The sequence below is a fragment of the Cryptomeria japonica genome, chromosome 3 (assembly GCF_030272615.1).
Source record: "Cryptomeria japonica chromosome 3, Sugi_1.0, whole genome shotgun sequence".
NCBI lineage: Eukaryota > Viridiplantae > Streptophyta > Pinopsida > Cupressales > Cupressaceae > Cryptomeria > Cryptomeria japonica.
In genome coordinates, this window is record NC_081407.1 from 997,225,123 (window position 1) to 997,249,349 (window position 24,227).

The window sequence follows — 24,227 nt, forward strand, 5'->3', positions numbered from 1 at the left end:
TATAACAAATATTATTATTTAACTAAAAATCATTAAGGCAAGTACTCGCCACTATGTGGCACTTGTTTCTCTTATAGACGCATAGTATTTAAAATGTAGTTTTGTCCTTTTTAAAATCATAAATTTATTTTTGTATTCTTGATTAAACTAATTTAATTTTGAATTTTTTTAAAAAAAATTTCATCATATACTTTAAACACATTGATTTTATTATGACATTATTATCAAATTTATATATATTAGAAAATAAAACAAAATAAAAATATAATATAATTTACCAATAAATTTTTATTGGATGTAATTAAAGGTGGATGCAAAATTGACTCAAAAGTTGTGAGTTAACATTAAAAGTTAGAGGGCTATTGCTAGATCATAAGTTTTCCAAACATCATGCACTTTGGAATTCATTTAACCTAATGAACATCCGACACTATTCTATTGCTATGTCAATGTTCCGAGTTCTGGTTGCATAAACCAGAGACGAGCGGCAATGGAAACAATGAATGGAATTTACGACCCCAAAAACAACAGACATCCCAAACTCGAAAGCAGAAGGAAGAAAAAAAAACTGAGTAGAAGTCTCCATTCAAATCTGAATCTGCAAGAGGGAAGAAGTAGCTATGGAGTACAGCCATTGGGCAATCTTCTTTTCAATGGAAGTGGCAATCACAACGCCAGAGATGTGGGCTTGGGCACTCTCAGTCTATTCAGTGATGAAACCGTAATGGATGTTTTGGGTTTTCTTGATGCCAAAGATTTGTGCCATCTTGCATTGGTAAGCAAAGCCTTCTACGTTTTCAGCAATCAGGAATCCCTATGGAGGACCCTTGTTCTTCATCAACTGAAAGGCAATTTCTCCTTCCAAGGATCGTGGAAGTCAACATACATTGCAACGCATTGCCCTTTTTCTTCTTCTTCTCCAACCCTGATGTCCCACTTCAAGGTCAGTAATTTCTATTCAGATTACCTGTTTCAAAGTTGGCTGTGTGCTAATTTAGAGATGAAGCAAGAGTGGTTAGAGGTGGATAATATTGAGAGAAGAGAGAAACTTTCTTTAGATGAATTTATATCCACTTTTGAGGAACCCAACAGACCAGTACTTATTAGTGATGTGTTAGGAAACTGGGGTTCATTAAAGAAGTGGGATAGAGAGTTCCTCTGTGAAGTTGCAGGAGACACGGAGTTTGCTGTGGGTCCAGTTGATATGAAGCTGAAGGACTACTTTTCGTATGCAGATCGTGTGAAGGAGGAGCGCCCGCTTTATTTGTTTGACCCTAAATTTGGAGATAAAGTGCCTGACTTGTCCCTGGGTTATGAGATACCCATATATTTCAGAGAGGATCTTTTCTCATTGCTGGGGAAGGAGAGGCCCGATTACAGGTGGCTGATATTGGGTCCAGCTAGATCAGGGTCTTCCTTCCACATAGATCCTAACAGTACCTCTGCATGGAATGCAGTCATAAAGGGCTCTAAGAAATGGATTCTTTTCCCTCCTGCTGTGGTCCCTCCAGGTGTGCACCCCAGCCCAGATGGTGCTGAGGTGGCATCACCAGTTTCTATAATTGAGTGGTTCATGAATTTCTATGGAGAAACAAAACACTGGAAAAAGAGACCCATTGAATGCATTTGCAGGGCCGGGGAGGTTATCTTTGTGCCCAATGGATGGTGGCATTTGGTTATTAATCTGGAGGACTCCATTGCCATTACACAAAATTATGTGAGCAGGTAAGTTATTATTTAAATGCATTCGGTTTTCGCAGTTTTATTTGCATTTTTTATAGCTTGCTTCGGGATCATCATTGTGATAGTAATACTTTGATTCATGTTAAATTTACTCCAATGAAACTAGAGTTTATAACAGCAACGCTGTCCTTAATAAGAACTTAGAACTAAGAAAGTTGAAAGAATCACAGATAGCTGCATTTGATTTCAAGTGCTAAAATGGTGCAGCAATAAAGGATGCCTCTCTTCCAAGCATTTAAATGGGAATATGGATATCAGCTGCACTCTATTCAATCTTTGCTGTACCTGCAGTCCTATGCAAAACCATGCTTTTAATCTTCCATGAGAAAGAAAATGAAAACAAATGTCAAATACATCTTCAAAAGAAAGTAAATCATGAAAAATGAATTTCAGACCATAAGTAAAACCTATAAGTATCATGAATTTTCTCTATCTGTTACACGTGGTTCACCTTGAGGGTGTCAAATCTTCCCTAATAAAAGCTCCATTTCCTCTATATATATTCTACCCTTTTACTGTATTCTTTTTCTAATATAATAGAGCAGAAGTGGGCAAACCAACTGTCCACTAGGTCTTTACACAGTAATTGACCACTCTCTACAGAAATGACCGTTTGGTTGACTAAACCTCTCCACAACTAACTAATTTTCCAAATTTTCTCAAAAGAAATCTCAGCAAAAATAGGGGTTAAATGCTACCAGTTATCCTTTGTTGAATTCTTATGTATACAAAAATTGAACTTTTGTCTTTAATTTAGGAGTTGCTAGATACTTCCCAATCCCCATCTGGATGCATGTATGTGTATTGGATACCAGATATAAAGACAATACTCCTCGGTACAGTAAACTAAACTATATAGAGACACTACCACTTTACAATTCTACAAAATTAAATCCTTGGATGGGGAAAGTATGTGTGTAATGAACCTTTGCTGTACCTGCCTTGCCTTTCTGATAATTAGGGCCTGATCTATCCACCGAAGGTTGGATTTAGGGCCACAAAAGGAAATTACGGTTTCCTGCAACATTTAGATATTTTATTTTATGTCAGCAGTAATATTAGATCGGTGGCATAATTATTGCAGCACAAAATACATACACGACCCATTCTAGATTTTGAGGATTTTCCAGGTTGGCTGGGTTACCCATCCAAACCCATCCCGTCTCTTAGGGCTAATAGGGCCACCTGAGGATGGGCCCAGCATACCCCTGGCTTGCACTCATTATCTTGAATGTACTAACAAACAGAGAATATCAGGAAGATAACAAATGCATACATAAAACATAGATTCATGACTATATTACTTGGTTAACATTTATCCATTATATATAAATTTGTAGGGACTGCAAAAACATGACTATCATTAATTAGTATTCCTTTTTTCTACATATTAGTTTTGTCTGAGAATGAATGAATTATTTTTATTCTTTTGTCTATCACTAAAGTGTATTTTAATGCAGCATTCTAAACTTGATATTGCAGGTTACCTATCTAGCGTGAAGATTAAGTTCATTTTACCCTTTTGTACATTATAGATGTGCTTAGTTCATTTGGTAAGACATTTTTAGGCATGGAACCGATTTAGCAATTAATCTGGGTCACTAGTTAAATTATATTAATTACTGTTATATGAGGAATGAAAACAGATTTAATACAACTGGCACAAAACATACTTCAACATTTCGACATTTAAGCGGATTGGCCTGGGGACATACCAACCTATTGGTGATGGGAAGGAATGCTTACCAGGCGCTGGTTCTTCATCACTGGGAAGAACCAGCGACTAGCCCTTTTACATCGTCTGCTGACTGATGCATTCCCCGGGCAATCCTCATGGTTGTCTAGGCATCATAAATTATGAAAACTGAAATAAATATTATTACTGAGTAACAAAGTTACTTGTTGGATGCTTCTCCTTGTCCTTCTCTCCTTGTCACTCCCTCTCTTGTGTTTCTTTGGGGTGCGGTTTTATACCTCTTTGAAACCACGCAATTCCCTTTGAAGTGTGGTGTCTATTCCGGAGGTGGCTTGGGAATGGATGCATCCTTTCATTACTAGTTAAGATAAAATGTATTTTAAGTGGTAAAAATAATTTATGTATTGAATATATATATATTTATGTACATGTATTGTTTAATGTTTCTAATCATTGCCTGCTGTCTACATGGGAATATGACAGTCCTCCCCCCTTACATTGCTTGTCCTCAAGCGATGTGGAGATTTGGGTGGTTGAAGATCTCTTCACCCTCCTAGGTTGCATCCTCCTCCGGCAACCCTTTCCATAAGATCAAGTTTCTACAATGTTTTTACTCTTTATTCTCCTTTCTCTTATGTCTAAAAGGGCTTTTGGCTCGAGTGTTAATTTTCCCTCGTCATCTATTGGAGGTAACTCCTTGCATGGGGATATCTGCTGCCCTAATGCTCTTTTTAATCTAGACACATGGAATACATTGTGGATGCGGCTGCCTGGAGGAAGCTCAAGTTCATATGCTACCTCTCCTAACTTCCTTGATATTGGGTAGGGTCCGTAGAACCGTGGCTTCAGCTTCTCTGCCCCACTAGATTTCAGCGAAGACTGCTTGTAAGGCTGCAACCGTAGGAAGACTAAGTCCCCTATCTCAAATGATCTTTCAATATGATTACGATCAGCGTATATCTTTTGCTGATTTTGGGCTTGATTTATGTGATCTTTTAGAGCCCTTAGGATGTCCATGCTTTCCTGAATAAAATCCTTGGCTCGTGGTACTTGACTTTTTGGAGTAATTAGTGATCCAAAAGAGGTGGGTTCATAACCATAAAGTGCTTTGAATGGGCTCATTTGGATAGACATATGATGTGTAGTGTTATAACAGTATTCTCCTAAATGTAACCATTTGATCCAAGCTTTTTGCTGCCCAGTGACATAATTTCTTAGATATCCTTCAATCCATTTGTTGACGATTTCAGTTTGTCCATCGGTTTGGGGATGATAGCTAGTACTTGGAGTGAGACTAGTCCCCGCCATCCTGAAGATTTCTTGCCAAAATTGCCCCATAAACCGGCTGTCGCGGTCACTTATGATATTTTGGGGAAGCCCATGAAGTCTGAAAACTCCCTTAAAAAAACACTTCTGCTACTTGAGATGCTTGGAATTTGTTTGTTATAGCAAAGAAGTGTGCATATTTGGTGAGACGGTCCACAACCACATATATACAATCTTTTCCTTTGGCCTTGGGTAGGCCGGTGATAAAATCCATCGAAATGCTTTCCCACTTCTAGTTGGGAATGGGCAATGGTTGTAGCAACCCGGCTGGGTGGTTGAGTTCTGCTTTGTTCTTCTGGCATTGTGTACATTCTTGTACGTATTTTTGGACTTCTTTCTTAAGTCCTTTCCAAGAATACCGTTCTCTGATTTGTTTATATGTCTCATAGAACCCTGGGTGTCTTGCCAATGGATTATCATGGTACTCTTTAACTATTACTTCCTTGAGTTTAGAGTTGGGCACCAAGTACAACCTGTCCTTATATAGGATAAGCTCCTCCACAACTTTGTATTCTGCATGACTTGATGGGTCCCTCAAGATCTCGCTAGCAAAAGTGTCCTTGGTGTATTCTGCCAAAAGATCATATTTCCAATCAGCATTTATAGAAGTTATGGTATTTATTTGTTGCTTCCTTGATAAGGCATCTACTACCACATTGGTTGTTCCTTTAACGTATTCAATATCAAAGTCATAAGCTTGTATCTTGCTGACCCATTTTTGTTGCCTATCTGTAATGTCCCCTTTTGGGATTTACCCTAATTTAGTCCCAAGACAACAATTCTAACTTAAAGTGAGTGTTAAAATATATTAATAAAATAATTCTAACTAAACTGAATACATTTCATTATAATAATTAACTTAAAATTCTAAGATTAGTTTGGAGGATGGAACTTATCTTGACAATTTTCTTTGATTTGTAACCTTGAGATATATGACATTGCTGCTGCCCAACTGAGCCCTCAGATTGGAGTCATAATAAAATAGATTCTCAACAACTTATGCTATAGTTCTCCCTTTCAACTTGATCTTCCAATGTTATGAAATGACTATAAGTCTCCCACACAATTCTCTTCACAAAGATGTTCTTTATATCACCTTTGAGACTACTATAGATCTGGTCACAAGTCTGATTTATAGAGATCACAATGTCCTCCTTGTAATCTGCTCATCATATACACTTTTCAATTAATCTTTTATGTAATGAATGTATTCCAACTATCTTCTTTAATACACTTACAACCCACTCTCCCAAATATATTCCTTTTTTTTATATATTTTTCCTCATGCATCCAAGCTTGGTATTTCTCCTGCTCTACTTGGGCACTCAGACTTGGATAAGAAAGATACATCCTTCCCCTTTCCACATGTCTCTCATTCTATTTTATATCTTTAATTTCCATAAGGGTCACCTCACTTCATTTGAGGAGTCATATCTCTTTGTTTATTAATAAACATAATTGTTAACTCATACACATCTTTGTTACTGTTTATTATCCTTTAATTACTGACTTGCCTCTCCTTAGCATTTGCACCCTTTTTTATAAACCGATGCCAAAGGTAATCTTAATTATCTTAATCGCTGCTCATGGAATTACTTGGTTGATCAAGTCATGCTCTTCTTTATTGTTTCAGGCTTGCTCCTTAATATGAATTGTTGTTAACGATATTACCACCTTCTCAGTGATTATTTTTTAATCATTATAAGATTCGCTGCATATGCTGATTGCCTATTTAATGTGCAGTGGTCTTTAATTACTGCTTATCAATGATATACAAACTATTCCTGTTGTAGTCACATTACCATGAATCTTCTGGGGTATTTGCTACATTTAATACGAAGTCGCTGTTAGAATTCTTTACCCGATCTGTAACTATCCCCGATGCCCTGATGGAAGAGATCTTAATTGCCATCTTATATCTTGTTGAATAGTTACATCATTTTAGAGACACCTCTCTTCAACTTAAACAAATCGGTTTATTACTCAACCTGCACCCTTCGGTAATTATTATTATTTGTTATTTTTATTCAGGTCTAATCGAAGCCTTAGTTATCTTTATCTTCACAGGCGTTGAAAAGAAGATTTGGTGGACACCGACATCGCTTAATCATTATACTTGGTCCCGGTTAAAGCATTCTTTTGGAGACAAATCGTAGCCTTATGACACCACTCTTGTTGAATATCACCAGCAGTCTACTTAGTATTTTGTAATGTCCCCTTATATGGTCCTTTAGATTTTGGGACTGATTTCTTCAACAAATTGTAGGCTGAAGGATGCTTAATAATTATCGGATAAACCCCTGAATTCTGTCGACTGCCAAACTCCTTTGCGATTCTCTGTGACTCCAAAATTAACAAAGGCAAACGTATCTTCCACAACTGGCGGAAAAGCTACGGAACCTTCGATGTGAACGCTGGTCTTTTATATTTCTCAGGCCTGACAACTAAGGCTCTTAACTTAACAATATTAATCCACCAACATCGCAGAGAGCAGCTTATATTGATTAGTAGTAAAAGTCTCTATCTTAGTTATTATTTATCGATACTTCTATAACTGCTATCTCTGAAGATTCATGGTCAAAGATAATTATCGATCTCATCACCCTATCTTTGCGGCGTAGCTTTCCTTGTTTCTTTTATACATGTTTGCAAAGGCAGACAAATCTGACATGTGTCAGATTTGGTCTGCCACTAGGTGTTTATTTAATAGTAATTAATATTGACTGGAAATCAATAATTTATTTAATAATTTATTACTATGGAGGTAAATGGTATTTAATAATTTATTATTATAGAGATAAATGGTTATTCATTATTCAATAATAGATTGCTGATAGAAATAAATGAATGGTTAATCAGTATTAAATAAGTGTATTGATATTTAATGTAATTTAATTTTTATGTTTTAATGGTAAAACTTCTTTAATAGTTAATATAATATTAATAATTGAAATATGAACGTTACATTAAAATAAAACAATAATAATAAATAATAATCATAACAAATAATAAATATTAATAATCATATATTAAAGGAAAATCGTGAAGTCTCATAAATGAGACGATTTTCCAATATTATTAAATGTTAATTAACAAATGTTTTAATTATCATCTTTATTTAATCCTATGTCCAAAGAGGGGTTATGACACTATCATTTAGATCCCTTTGGTTTAAAAAGAATCTTAGGCTGTTATGGTCTGTCTTTACATGGAATTTGGTGCAAACTAGGTATTGGCGGAATTTGGCTAGGGCATGCATGATGGCTAACATCTCTTTATCATAGACGGGGTAATGCTTTTCTGTTTCTGTCAGCTTACGGCTTTCGAAGGCTATGGGGTGTTTCTTTTGCATGAGGACAGCTCCAATCCCTTCTTCAGAGGCATCACATTGTAGTTCAAAGGAAGGGAAAAATCAGGGATAGCTATGATGGGGCATGAGCTCATAGCTTCCTTCAGACTTTCAAAAGCTCTTTGGGCTGCTTCGCTCCAAGTGAAAGCCCCTTTCTTAGTTAGATCGGTGAGAGGGGCTGCCACTTTGGAGAAACCTCGTACAAACCTTCTGTAGTAACTGCATAACCCCAAGAACCCCCTTAATTGTGTGAGGGACTTAGGTCTATGCCATTCTCTGATAGTGGCTATCTTTTCCTCATCCACGCTAACCCCCTCCGCATTAATCTTATGCCCTACATATAGGATTTCCTCCATTCCAAACTCACATTTGGATGGCTTAGCATAAAGTGACTCTTGCTCTAGGATCCTTAATGTGTCCTCAATGTGTTTGAGGTGCTCCTCCCAAGTTTTGCTGTAGATCAAAATGTCGTCAAAAAAAACTAGTAGAAATTGCCTTAGCTGCTTGCGGAAAGTATGATTTATACATGACTGAAATGTTGCTGGTGCATTGGTTAGACCGAAAGGTAGAACCAAGAATTCAAAATGTCCATAGTGACACCGAAAAGTTGTTTTGTGGATGTCCTCTTCCCTCATCCTGATTTGATGATATTCTGATCGAAGGTCGATCTTGGAGAAATATCTTGCTCCATGTAGTTCATCAATCAACTCATCTATCCTTGGGATTGGGTACCTATTTTTGATGGTTTTCATATTCAGTGCTCTGTAGTCAATACACATTCTTAGAGTGCCATCTTTCTTTTTAACAAGTACCACCGATGATGCGAAAGGGCTGGAACTAGGTTGGATGTGTCCCATAGCAAGTAGTTCCTTAATGGTTTTCTCAATTTCTTCCTTATATTTGTGAGGGTGGCGATAAGGGGTAGTGATGACTGGTTTTGCCCCCTCTTCCAATTCTATAGTGTGTTCAAACCCCTGTTTGGGAGGCAAACCTTGGGGAATTTCCCCAAACACCCCTTTATATTTCTCCATGATGGGTTTGATGTCCATATGCGTGGATTTCTCATGAGTATTGCTCTTATCTAGTATCATGCATTGGGCCACCCATTCTCCTCGTCCTTTTCTAAAAATTTGCTCCAATTTCTTACAAGAAACCACTTTAGGGCTACCATCAGGTAAGCCCTTGAGAGTAACTTCCTTCCCTTCATTTTGAAATCTGATTATTTGGTTTGGGAGATCAAACATAAAACATCCCAGTGAATAAATCCATGGAGTCCCCAATATGATATCTGTGTCCAATGGTACCACGTAGAGATCTTCCCTTACCGGATGGCTACCTATTATGAACTCCAACTTAGGTACCAACTTAGTGCATTGGACCCTTGCCCTTGTGGCTGTTGCTGCTTCGAACCCCTTAAAAGTTTGTGTGGGTAATTTATGCTGCTTGACAACCCTTTCATCAATGAAGTTATGGGAGGCTCCGCTGTCCACAAGTGTGACTACTTTCTTCCTTTTAAGCTAACTCTTGATTCTAAACAGATTGTGTTTAGCAGCATGGGTGATAGTGGCAACTATGGCCTGATCTTCCTCCCCCAATCTCATCCTTTTGCTAGGTGGCTCTTCCTCATCCTCATATGGTGAGGCTTCTATTCTGTGAGCCCGACCTTGACATTTATGGCTCCTTCCTTCATAGGGTTTTAGACATGTGAAACAAAGTCCCTTCTTTTTAAGGTCCTCCAAGGCTGAACACATATGTCCCTTTTCTCTCTTTCACTTGCAATAGGTGCAAGACCTTACAATCCCTTCTTGATTGTGTTTACTGTCCTTGGGCGGAGGTTTGGAGGAGTTGCCAAAGGGCTTGGTCTTGTCCTTGGGTGAGCTTTCTTCAAATTTCATAGCTTTCTGTATAGCCTCATCTAATGTTTGGGGTTCATGGGCACTCACTGTGCTTTTGATTGATCCCCTCAGGCCTTCTATGAATAGGTAAGTAAGCCTTTCTTGTGTTAGACTCGGTACCATCACTGCTAATTTCTGGAATTTTGTGGCATAGTTTTCAATAGTCCCCTGCTGCCTTAGTTGGGTGAGCTCTTGAAAGTACCACTCAGGATGCTTTTGGTCAAATCTTTTTATGAGCTTTTGGGTGAACTCCTCATATGTGTTTATAAGTTGATGTCCTTGAGTGATAAGGCCATGGTGCCACCACTCATGGGCAACTCCGGATGGATGAAGTATAGCAAATTTAATGGCATTGGATTGAGTCATGGGGCTGAGGGATAAATAGGTATCCAATTTTTGGACCCATGACCTAGTTGATACCTTGCCTTCCCCATCATAGTTGGGGATAGTCACCTTACTGAGCTTGTTTTGAAGCTCTTTGTGGGCTGGAGGATGTCTCTCATTCCAGCCTAGTGTCTTTAGTTTGGCATCACAATAGTCTTTGAAGGTTACAAGATCTCGTAGTTCGGGATCCAACCCGCGGTAGTCTGCAAGGATTTGATCTACATTTCCCATGGGCATGTCATGGTTATCATCACTTATTGGTGCTTCCTCAGGTAGGAATGAAGGTCGAGTGGGCCTTGAGCTGGTGTCCTTTGACGGGGTGGGGTGGTGGTTTTCAGAATGATTGGATTGGGCTTCTTTGGTGTTATGGCTGCTTATGTTTTGGAGGGCCTGAAGGACTAGTTGGTTATTCCTCTCATTTTGTTCGATGAAGGCCTGCATGGTTCTTTCAGTTTGTTCCCTTAGTGCTTGAGCAGTTTGCTCCATGAAGGCCCTAAGTTCATTACTAGCTTGTTCACTCATGTCGTTGGCTCCTTTTTTTCTCTCTCTTTCTAAGGCCCTACGGGATCTTTGGCTTTGTTGCATTAACTATTTCCACAGGGTGGCAGGAAGGAGGCTCTAATACCACTGTAATGAACCTTTGCTGTACCTGCCTTGCCTTTCTGATAATTAGGGCCTGATCTATCCACCGAAGGTTGGATTTAGGGCCACAAAAGGAAATTACGGTTTCCTGCAACATTTAGATATTTTATTTTATGTCAGCCGTAATATTAGATCGGTGGCATAATTATTGCAGCACAAAATACATACACGACCCATTCTAGATTTTGAGGATTTTCCAGGTTGGCTGGGTTACCCATCCAAACCCATCCCGTCTCTTAGGGCTAATAGGGCCACCTCAGGATGGGCCCAACATACCCCTGGCTTGCACTCATTATCTTGAATGTACTAACAAACAGAGAATATCAGGAAGATAACAAATGCATACATAAAACATAGATTCATGACTATATTACTTGGTTAACATTCATCGATTATATATAAATTTGTAGGGACTGCAAAAACATGACTATCATTAATTAGTATTCCTTTTCTCTACATATTAGTTTTGTCTGAGAATGAATGTATTATTTTTATTCTTTTGTCTATCACTAAAGTGTATTTTAATGCAGCATTCTAAACCTGATATTGTAGGTTACCTATCTAGCGTGAAGATTAAGTTCATTTTACCCTTTTGTACATTATAGATGTGCTTAGTTCATTTGGTAAGACATTTTTAAGCATGGAACCAATTTAGCAATTAATCTGGGTCACTAGTTAAATTATATTAATTACTGTTATATGAGGAATGAAAACAGATTTAATGCAACTGGCACAAAACATACTTCAACATTTGGACATTTAAGCGGATTGGCTTGGGGACGTACCAGCCTACTGGTGATGGGAAGGAATGCTTACTAGGTGTTGGTTCTTCATCGCTGGGAAGAACCAGCGACTAGCCCTTTTACATTGTCTGCTGATTGATGCATTCCCCGGGCAATCCTCATGGTTGTCTAGGCATCATAAATTATGAAAACTGAAATAAATATTATTACTAAGTAATGAAGTTACCCGTTGGATGCTTCTCCTTGTCCTTCTCTCCTTGTCACTCCCTCTCTTGTGTTTCTTTGGGGTGCGGTTTTATACCTCTTTGAAACCACGCGATTCCCTTTGAAACGTGGTGTCTATTCCGGAGGTGGCTTGGGAATGGACGCATCCTTTCATTACTAGTTAAGATAAAATGTATTTTAAGTGGTAAAAATAATTTATGTATTGAATATATATATATATTTATGTACATGTATTGTTTAATGTTTCTAATCATTGCCTGCTGTCTACATGGGAATATGACAACGTGTGTGTATAGATATATAGTGAAGCTTTAAACTTGATATTAAACTATGAAAACACCAAAGTCAGAGAGCAAGAATATAAAAATGAAATGCTGAACACACGTGCACATGAAATACGCATAACACAGTGTGTACGAGGAAAGCCCGCGATGGGGAAAAACTTCGGTGAGAAAAGTTGCTAGAGACTACTGCTCTAATCTAGCCTCACAAGTAAAAGTCTGATTACACATTTATGGGCACCAACCCAAAGGAGCACGGACCTCTAATATACACTGAGTAAGTATTCAATTTACAATTAAGCACCTTGTTACAAATGAGGTTTTGTAACTCATAAATGTTTTGTTGCTTGCTCACAATGTTATGCCTGTTCTGCCTCTGTGTTATGTTGAATCTCTTAGTTCAATCCTCAACAACCCTCTTCAACTCTCCGGCCTGTTTACACCTTGAACCCTATCTTTTCTTCACTTCCCTGCTTTGCTGTCTCTCATGCACTCCGCTGCACTATAACACTTTCTTCACCACTTTGCTCTACCTTCTTCACCTCTTTGCTCTATCTTCTTTGCCTTCTTACTCCACCTTCTTCACAGTCTTGCTCCACTTTCTTAGCCCTTTGTTTTATTAGAATGTTTAATTCTATTTTAGTCACCTATTTTTAGTTCCTTGGTTAATGGTCATTTACTTTTTTTATGTAATTAGCTTTTAAGCTTAATTTAGCTTTCACGCTTAATTTAGCGTTTAGCTCTTTAGTCTTTTACTTTAACGTTATGTTCTAATTATAGAACATCGTCTCGTAACCTCCATATATACGTGTGTATATCGTTCAATGTAATTATCCGATTATTGAATCATTCATTCAATTATTTTTCACGTTTTTCTTCTTTTTGCTTTGGTTCTCAGCTACCTCTTACCTCCTCTTCACCCTCGATCATTTTGCATGCAATCTCTTTCGGTGTTATGCCTGCTCTGCTGCTATGTTATGTTGACATTCTGAGTTTACTTCTGTGCGCCCTGTTTCTTTTCTCTGTTCTTTTTCCTCTTTTTTTATATATTCTCTTCACCTCTCTTTAATGCCTACAACTTCCACACACTCCTTTTTCAGCTCTCTGCACAGCAATTGCTCTTCCTGCCTTTTTTGTGTGCTTCCACTACCTGTTTGCTCAGCAACCTCCCAAGCTCACTGAGACACACCTTCTTCTTCAGTCTTGCTTCTAACTTCTTCACCTTCTTGATCTACCTTCCCAGTCCTCTGTTGTTCTGTTATTTGTTCTAGTTCTAGTTGTCTCTTGCCTCCTCTTCACCTTCGATCACTTTGCATTAAATCTCTTTGGGGTTATGCCTGCTCTTTTTTGTGTTATGCAAACGTTTTGAAACTGCTTCTCTGCACCCATGTTTTTCCTCTCTGTTCCGTATCCTCCTTCACATATCTCCTTCACTTGCCTTAGCTCCTACTCGCACACAACACCTTCACACACATATCCTCCTCACTCTACCTTTCTTGTCACATCCTCTTTTCTTACTTGGTGGTCATCTACGTAACAAAGACAATCTTTCCTTTAAAAAGAAATTCAAAAATAATCTTCTTGAGTCCCTAAACAATCTTCCTTGTCTCCTCTTCAATCTAGCAGCAGACCATATTAAATGCAGCCTTCCTTCTCTTCTCAGCAACCCATGCGATCAGATTTTATCTTGTACACAATCCATTTTGGAAATAAAAAAATTCAAATGCAACTCTGTCCAGCATTGACTCCTTTGTATTTGCAGATAAAACTAAAAACAAAAAATTATTTGACACGCATGCCCCAATCTGCTACACAGACCAGTGAACCAAGATCTTGTCCACGTAGCCTCATGTTTCCCTTTGGAGCATGGTGGATGGTGGGACCCATCATCATACCTCTATTCTCACAAAAGGTCTGCGTGATGCATCCAAGGTGGACTCACAGGTGGAGTGCTGAGCTAGCGTGTCCAGCAGCCCGACTAACACGACACGTTATGCTAACCCTGTAACTACATGCGACTAACACTGTATTATGCATTACTGCAACTGCACTTTTTTGAGTCAGACTTGTTTGCCCAATGCCTTCATAACTCTATGGCCTTTGTCTTCTCTTGCCTTCACAACTCTATTGCCTTTGTCCTCTGTCCAATTGTAAGTCCAAATAGCTAACCCCAATTGTCTTCTGTGATATTCCCATGTAGACAGCAGGCAATGATTAGAAATATTAAACAATACATGTACATAAATATATATATTTTCAATACATAAATTATTTTTACCGCTTAAAATACGTTTTATCTTAACTAGTGGGATTGATAAAAGGATGCGTCCATTCCCAAGCCACCTCCGGAATAGACGCCATGTTTCAAGGGGAATCGTGTGGTTTCAAAGAAGTATAAACCCGCACCCCAAGGAAACACGAGAGAGGAGGTGACAAGGAGAGAAGGGCAAGGAGAAGCATCCAACAGGTAACTTCGTTACTCAGTAATAATATTTATTTCAGTTTTCATAATTTATGATGCCTAGGCAACCATGAGGACTGCCTTGGGAATGCATCAGTCAGCAGACAATGTAAAAGGGCTAGTCGCTGGTTCTTCCCAGCGATGAAGAACCATCGCCTAGTAAGCATTCCTTCCCATCACCAGCAGGCTAGTATGTCCCCAGGCCAATCCGCTTAAATGTCGAAATGTTGAAGTATGTCTTTGTGCAAGTTGTATTAAATCTGCTTTCATTCCTCATATAACAGTAATTAATATAATTTAACTAGTGACCCAGATTAATTGCTAAATCTGTTCCATGCCTAAAAATATCTTACCAAATGAACTAAGCACATCTGTAATGTACAAAAGGGTAAAATGAACTTAATCTTCACGCTAGATAGGTAACCTGCAATATCAGCTTTAGTATGCTGCATTAAAATACACTTTAGTGACAGATAGAAGAATAAAAATAATCATTCATTCGCAGACACAACTAATAAGTAAAGAAAATGAATACTAATTAATGATAGTCATGTTTCTGCAACTAGGCACAAATATAATGAATTAATCCCTACAAATTTATATATAATGGATAAATGTTAACCAAGTAATATAGTCATGAATCTATGTTTTTTGTATGCATTTGTTATCTTCCTGATATCCTCTGTTTGTTAGTACATTCAAGATAATGAGTGCAAGCCAGGGGTATGCTGGGCCCATCCTCAGGTGGCCCTATTAGCCCTAAGAGACGGGATGGGTCTGGATGGGTAGCCCAGCCAACCTGGAAAATCCTCAAAATCTAGAATGGGTCGTGTATGTATTTTGTGCTGCAATAATTATGCCACTGATCTAATATTACTGCTGACATATAAAATAAAACATCTAAATGTTGCAGGAAACAGTAATTTCCTTTTGTGGCCCTAAATCCAACCTTTTGTGGATAGATCAGGCCCTAATTATCAGGAAGGCGAGGTAGGTACAACAAAGGTTCATTACATCTTCTCTATCTTCTCTGTGGCCTTTGATTAAATGCCTTTGCAAACTACATGCTTGTTCAGCCTGCTCATATACAATGAAATTTGCTCATTTCTACCAACCTGAGACAACACCATCTCGACCAAGCTGATCTTCACTCTGGGACACTCATCATCTTTGCATCTCTGTCCAGTGCATGTTGACAACTGTTGACATCAATGGCAATCTAATGCCAATAGTTTCTCCATTTAAATCCCGTGTCATGTGATGCTTTTAAGTGCCTAGTTTTTCATCCTCAGAGAGTTGAGTCATTCAAGCTAGTTTGGAGCCTTGTGTGGAACCTTGTTGGTAACGGGAAGTGGTGAGTCCATCTTCCATTTGGTTTTCTTTCTTAGGGCAGCATGTAGGAGCGTTAGAGGAGTGCCGAAGAGATAGAATTCTCCATTTGGACCTGAGTTGTTTTGTCGCTTTTTCAGTCCCTTTTTTTGTTGTGTGTTGTCTTCGGTAGTTCCACAATCTTTGGCATGTTCTAGGGACCAAACCCTAGCTTGGGATTACTCTATCTTGATGATATGTTGCTCTTTGGGATGGTAAGAGTTTGATTTCTAATTTGAAGTGTGAACTTTTAACATATTTTGAGATGAAAGATTTCGGGGTAGATGTGTATAATTTGTTTTGATTTGGGTTTTTGTGATACAAATCATACATGTCAGAAATTGAGCACTTAGTGGTGTTTGTAGGATATGCTACATGTTTTAATTTGGAGGTTCTTTTAACAAGAATGTGATCAATATCAGTCTTGAAATAGAAATATTTATCCAATTTCTACACCCATGCTCTAGCTGTGCATTTATTGGAACCATCAATGTGGGAATTGAAAGCTTACACAACCTCTTCTGCAAATCCTGGCTATTAGGACCGTTGTCTCTCCTAGGTTTGTTCCTTAGCTTGAGCTAGCCAGAATCCTGTAGAGACATAGCAGCATGGAGTCCCATTTTGGCATTGGAATCCCACTCAAACGCTGTAGCCCAAGATGCCTATGCATGGACTATCACACTTGGACAAGACTCCAATGTTGGGATTGGGCTACAGCGTTTGAGTGGGATTCCAATGCCAAAATGGGACTCCATGCTGCTACGTCTCTACAGGATTCTGGCTAGCTCAAGCTAAGGAACAAACCTAGGAGAGACAACGGTCCTAATAGCCAGGATTTGCAGAAGAGGTTGTGTAAGCTTTCAATTCCCACATTGATGGTTCCAATAAATGCACAGCTAGAGCATGGGTGTAGAAATTGGATAAATATTTCTATTTCAAGACTGATATTGATCACATTCTTGTTAGTGCTTTATATCTTGATGATATGTTGCTCTTTGGGATGGTAAGAGTTTGATTTCTAATTTGAAGTGTGAACTTTTAACATATTTTGAGATGAAAGATTTCGGGGTAGATGTGTATAATTTGTTTTGAATTGGGTTTTTGTGATACAAATCATACATGTCAGAAATTGAGCACTTAGTGGTGTTTGTAGGATATGCTACATGTTTTAATTTGGAGGTTCTTTTTTTGGTCTCATGTTTCTTCATTTTTGTTCCAATGATTTTATAGATTCTGTAAAGATTGTGACATTCTGAGATAAAAGAAAACTCTGTATTCTCCACAATAAAATGGAGTTGCAGAAAGAATAAACAGATCATTGATGGAGAAGGCTAGGATGGTGAGTCTATGATACATGCACTTAGGAGACCTAGCTACTAGAGATGGATCTTGCATGAGGTAGATGCACTAGTGTGGAGACAATGGTTAGGGTGCAAGGAGTGGACTATATATATATAAAGTTATGTTCTATAACCTTAGATGTATTAGTGATTGAATATATTGATATTTTTATAATTGCTGTATCTGACCATATCTATATCCAAAGGATCTTAAAAATTTGCATATTTACATCTAGTAACATATCTGTATCTTCTACTGTATCCATTTCCATGCAACTTTGGTTATGATGTTTCAATCGCCTAGACCTGATAGTTGTTTTGTTCCACATAGGATCTGCACGTTTGTGCCTTGTAGTTCACTTCAAATGAATCATATATATTTATAAGGTCAGAACTAAATTGGAATAGCATCTCTATTGTAGTGAAACCTGAAATCCGCTTTATATAATCTTGTGTTATCCTTTCACCTAATTTTAAGAATAATAGATTTTGAAGTTTGTGAATTTAACAAATTTCTTATGACTAGATAACAAATCAGAAATTGATGAAGACGAATCAACACTCGAACTGCAAATCAGACTGCAAATATCTGGTTTAGAATGACATTTTTTATCAGACATTCCTTACAGAGATCTCTGAAGGCCATGATAACTCCTGTGATTGTTAGTGATCTGACAGTGGTACAGAAGCTCTAACTTATCTTGTTTTTTGATTCAAAAAAGGATAATACAGCCTATCCCTTTGTGTGTGCATCTGTGTATGGAGATCCTATTTACGTAAATTTGAAATTTTTATAATTGCAAATCATTATTTAGGTTCCACCATTCAATTATGGATCTATATGTTACATCTAGCATCATTTATGTTGAACAACATTCTTCCTTTCAGCCTTCCAATAATATATCGCATTTTATAACATCTAATGATACCATAAAAGATTTTAGGGAATCAAAACACCAAGATAAGATACAGAAACAGTCGAATTTCTACTAATTTGCTTGAATTGCCACAAAAAGAACTTTGATGAAGTGCGGGAAAAGAGTGGTGTCAATGTTTCTTCTTGCTCGCCTTATATATGCTTATGAGCATTAAGGTTAGGAACTTTACTTTTGCATGAATACATGATCTGCATACGTTTTTTACTGCCTTTTTTTGTTTTTAAGAAAAACACTTCTAGGGCTCAGGCCCAGATATATTTCAGCTTGAATGCAACATATTTGATCCTGGTCACAGAAAAGTGCCGATTTACTTTGAAAACAGGGCACAAAACAATCTTCACCGTGTCCAATTCTTGAATCATAATTTAAACAAGTGTTCAATAGATTTTTGTATGTAAGCTCCCTTAGAGGTTTATATTTCTATGCCTAGAAATTCACATCTAAAATACAATTAGACAATGGACATATTCTTGAAAATGGACTCTTTTCTTATTATTTTTGGGTGTTCTGCAGGAGAAATTTGTTGAATGTTCTTGATTTCCTGAGCAGACCTAATTCAAGGGAGTTAGTTTCAGGGACAGAAGATCGGGTCAATTTATATGATAAATTTAGAAGAGCATATGAAGATTTTAGCCCTGGTTCTATTGAAGAGTTGAAACGAAGAGACGAAGAGAAAAAATCAAAGAAGTCTGTACCATTTTGGGAGTGTGCTACTGATGCAAAAGTTGGAGCTTTCAAGTTTGGATTTTGAACCAAGGTAACCTGCCATTTTTGCTTAATATTTTGATCTTTGAGTGTACATATTTAACATCATTTTTTTTAGATTTATTCTTGTATGTTTTCAACCATCTGGTGCATTTCCCTTCTTTCTTTTGTCAAGTATGAGGGGGGGCATGTCTTTGATTAGAATTAAAGTTTATCTCTAGTTGAGAATTCAGAAGAGCATATTGCAAATCTTCTTTTTCTAAAAGTTCGTATTTTGGATATCAATGGTATTGTATTACAGCATACTGCAGAGATATTTGTTAGTGAAGAATCTCGTAAGACCTTGATTGCAAGTTAACAATCTCTTGTAATGAAATTCTACAAGGTCAATGTGCTGTTTTTACATGTTAAATTTGTTTTCACCATTCCTTAGAGCTAAATCTTGAATACTGACTAATACATACTGGTTTCTTTTAAGAACATCCAGTAAATTGTAATTGAAATCTGAGTATTGTTTCTGGATTCAACAGTGTGAGATATTTTTGCATCAGCATTTCAGATCACACTCTGTTATCTAAAACGCTGATGCAAAAAAATCTGACATAATGAAATCACGGAGTGTGATCCAAAATGATGATGCAAAAATATTTCACACTATTAAATTCAGAAACCACACTTAACATAGACTGGAAATTTAATGTCTCTGATTGAAATCTGAGACAATCTCTCTCAAGAACGGGTACAACTCTCTTTGTTGATTTGTGTGATGACTCTTTAAAAGACTGCTTTTGGTAACATTTTAAAAAAGAATGGTGGAGTTTTTGACCATTTCTTGTTGCAGTTGTGTGAAGGCCATTCGATCCTTGGTCATTAGTGTTAGTTATCAGTTCTTAGAGCCACATAAATTTCTAGTTAAGAAATTTTTCCTATATTTAAGGAGGTTGTCTTTAGTGAGGTTGCTAGGATTATTATTTTGTATCTATAAATTTATATTATTCTACATTACTTTTGCTATTTAGTGAGGATTCCTTCAAGTCTAATGTCACAATGTCCTTTACAAGAAATATTGGAGGAATGTAGCTCGTTTTCTTAGTTGTCACAATATTCTTGGTTATTGGAGTGTAACTTATTTTCTTTGCACGTGTATGCACAACTGTTGTCACGAGGAATATTACATATAGGCACACATGAATGCAATGAGACAAATAAAAAGACTTGGAGTTAATGTATGGTTACTCTTTTCACTTCTACAAAATAGAAGTTTTTTTCTCTTTTCTTAATGGCAATATCTTGTTGTCTTGAAGCTCTCATGGTTTTTCCAATGAAGAGATAAGATCTCACCTTTGATGTGGTATGAGTTTATTTCAATTTGTTAATGGATTATCTATTATTTATGGTTCAATGTGTAATACTTACTTTTTTCTTTCTTTTTAAGAAATGACATTAAAACAATTGAGTGTTATATTAGAAAATGAAATTCATAAGATTCATTGTATGAGATACACTTACTTGCAATGCAAATGTTTTGAAGTCATTTCTCTTTCTTGACTTTATTGAATTGGTTATTGTATGCCATTTTTATTATTTGTTTTTGTTATCCGTATTTAAAATGTGCTTGATTTATTCCCTCAAGTTTTTTGGGATAGAAATCCAACATTTATAGAATATTTTTCCCAATGTCAACTATGTATGGCTTTCTTTGCTTGAAATTAGAGCCAAGTTCAATTTTTTGTGTGGTGAGTTCCTAACCTTTTAAGATATAATTAACTCTATTTCTTCTCAACATTTGCACAAAATCTTCGTGAGATCTCTTAGACCCTATTGGAAGGATTGGAAGTGGTATATTAACACTCCTATAATTCCCAAGGAAAGGTTACCAATGGCTTTTGCTTTATCTTCCAATGGTTCACAACTTAACAATAATGGTTTCTTAAGTTGCCTAGTTTCATGTGGACCAAAAGATTTCAGACACTTTAAGATGCTATTGTTGAAACTAAAGTGGCCTAATTTGCATGGTGTTTGTTGTATCAAGGTTTACCTATTGACAACCATTTGATGCACCTTGGTGTTTCTAATCCAAGATGTCCCTTTTTTGGGAAATTTGAAACCCTTCTACCCTTCTATATATCTTCTAGTATTATGTTCATGCCCAAGATTCCAATCAATGAATACATGATTTTTCTCACCTTTTGATATGGAATCAAATGGAGCAATAGGTAGAGATAAATTCCTTTAGAGATGAGGTAAAAATTTCTACAAATAATAAGCTACAAACTTATTCCAAAACTCCAATGATTTTCACGAGGAAAACATACATAAACATATAGGCATGAATATGCCAAAATTAAATGATTTTAAAATATCTCCCAAATTTGGATGTGAAGTGCTAAACAAAGCAAACAAACAAATTAGCTAGCCAAAGTTAACTTCCTAACAACTAGGAAACTAACTTTGACTTGAATGTTTACCTTTTTACATAGGATGAAAGAAACTATGTTAAACTAATAAAATAATAGAATAAATCCTATGCCCAAGTCAACAACTTATACTATGCCCTATGAATCCCCATCATTCCTCCCACCAATAGAAGTACTAGACTTTAATGTATGCAAAAGCGAAGGAAAATCTTGAGACTATTGATAGTGAGAGATCCATTAGGCATGATGTAGAAGTTGACCTTGTTTAACAACAAAGTAGGAAGTAGTTGACCTTGATGGGTCTTATGAGTTTCATTGACCTTGTGTGCTTTCTCTTGGAAACGATATTTGTCCATGTATAACCAAACTCTATTTGCAACTTGAAAATGTTGAGGGACACGATGGTAGTCTATAAGTTGTTTTCAGTTCTCTCAAGTCTTTTGAAGAATCTGGATTACTTTGGATTGAAGTGTAAGGCCCCTATTCTTAACATCTCTCAAATAAAATTAAATATTCATTTAACACATCATCAAATCGATAATTAAATCATTAATTCCAAAATCAATAATTGGCAAAATTACAAGTAAGGATTTTAGTGCTTAATTCAGGGAAAAGTGTGTGCGTGCACACACGAACACAAATATATATGAGGTACATGATTACAATTATGGCCTTCATGCCATGAGTACAATAAATCAATAAATAAATTACAAATTTACAATAAATACAAGTTTAAACGATCATCCTTGGTTGCCATCAATCACACGGTCATGTGTAAGCCGAGGACAAAAACAGGGCCTAGGCATTTTTTTGCCCAACCATGAAGCAATTATGCTTCCTTGGAGTTCTTCATGACACGAAGAGCCATCAACCTTGCACAAAAAGCCTAGTTACCTGAAAACAATGGTAGGATGGAAAATTTGGTAGAGAAACATATCAATTAAGTTTGCTAGGCCAATTCATCTATTTCAATGAACAAGGCTTTAGCCAAAGCTTTTTAAAATAACTAGATTTTTTTGGGAAGAGAATCATCCTTCTCTATTTACCCATATTCGGCACCCTCTCCTAAAAACATAGCTTAAAGTTCACTCAATAAATTGTAGACACTCGTACACATGCCATAGAGACTATTTTACCCATTCCTTCATCATGCTAATGCATCATTTCTTATGATGAGATCATGTTATGAATATGCAAGAAAATGATATATTTCACATGATTGTTTATGAATAAGCAAGATAATGATCTATTTCACATAGATATGGCTGTTTGTACATAATGATCATGTTGTGATTATGCCAGAAAATGTTTGCAATACAGATTTTTTATTCAGAATGAATGATAATGCATTGTTTATTTTAAAAGGTATGTGAGATGTATTTATATATATAATATATACATATATCACTATATACATATATATGTGCATAATTTCTTAAGAAAACATGTGAATTTGATAGCAGTTTCATGGTTTTTCAGTCACAAGATTATATCAAATTTCATTCGCAATCAAGAGATCCATAATTGTTGGTCTATTTTCTTCTATGTACCTCTTGTTTGTAACAGTTCTTTTTTTAGTTTTACAAAGAGTAATAATGGTTTTCTTTCTCTTTTCAGGGTACGCAGAAGATGGAAACAAAATTTCAGTTAAGATTAATTCAGCTTATAATCACAATTTTTAGTTTACAGAGAATGAAAGAAGGGTTTTAGATTTGAACTAGCTACAGCCCTTTCTAATTTTAGTTTTATAGAAAAGAAAGAAAAGAGTTTTGTTTCAAATTTTCTGAAATTCACAATTTCAGATTCGGGCTCGATATAAATTCATGTTTAAACACACACACCCAAGAGATTTGTGTTCAACAGAGAAAATATAGATAGTGATGTAACCCAGAAGAAATTCGACATAAAACAAGATTTCAATGATAACATTTTCAAATGGTAAACAAGAAGTAAAATTCTACTCGGAAATCCACAACAGATTGATGATGAAATCTTGTGATGTGATCCCAGAGTGAGGTTCAATAATCTCCCAGTCATTTCAAATGGTAAACAAGAAGTAAAATTCTACTCGGAAATCCACAACAGATTGGTGATGAAATCTTGTGATGTGATCCCAGAGTGAGGTTGAATAATCTCCCAGTCACCCCTTTGATTTGTGAATGGCCGACTCTCTAATATTTGAGAAGAATAACTCTCCTATGATAACCCCAAGACTTCGATTTCCTGCTGCTCTTAACAGATCACCTTTCAAAATGATATAGATTTCATGCAATGACTAAGAAATGCAAAACTCTGAGAAGATGTTCTCTGATTTTTGGGTTTGTGTGTTTTAGTCGATCCTTTTCTCTTTGCATGTATCGTATGAATAGCAAATTTTTACTGTTTTAGGGCTGGTAATGTAGCAGCCCTCCCCCTCCCCGAATAATGTTGTCGACCTCGCTAAGAATGATTTGGGTTTATAAAACTTGACAAATGAATAGAATCAATTTTAAAGCATATTGTCGTAGCCGTCAGAAAGAATAATCACCTTATTATTGGCGTTACACACTGTAGGTTGGTGTCGAAAATCGCTATTTAAAACATAGCCTTAATAATCGATTTATGTAAAAGTCGAAAGAAAGCATTTCAATTGAATATAGCTAGCAGTGATATAGGTTCAAATCATTTGCCTTGCAAGTTTATAAGGCAGTCGCTTCCTCACATAGCTTAGTTCA

The 24,227-nt window shown here is 36.7% G+C and overlaps 1 protein-coding gene across 1 annotated transcript; it reads left to right on the forward strand.

Annotated features, from left to right (window-relative positions):
- Positions 1–372: 372 nt before the first annotated feature.
- Positions 373–23,481, forward strand: LOC131045297 (arginine-specific demethylase JMJ22). The gene is made up of 3 exons (XM_057978861.2): positions 373–1,725; positions 18,905–19,148; positions 23,131–23,481. Exons 1-2 carry the CDS (start codon positions 491–493, stop codon positions 19,140–19,142), a joined length of 1,473 nt encoding a protein of 490 aa, XP_057834844.1. The 5' UTR covers positions 373–490; the 3' UTR covers positions 19,143–19,148; positions 23,131–23,481.
- The last annotated feature ends 746 nt before the right edge of the window (positions 23,482–24,227 follow it).

What these genes read in the sequence shown, in the direction of transcription:
- LOC131045297 (XM_057978861.2), top strand. Translation starts at nt 491, where the DNA reads ATGGAAACAATGAATGGAATTTACGACCCCAAAAACAACAGACATCCC. An exon ending in ACACAAAATTATGTGAGCAG is followed by an intron (nt 1,726 to 18,904) that starts GTAAGTTATTAT and finishes GGTGTTCTGCAG; the next exon opens with GAGAAATTTGTTGAATGTTC.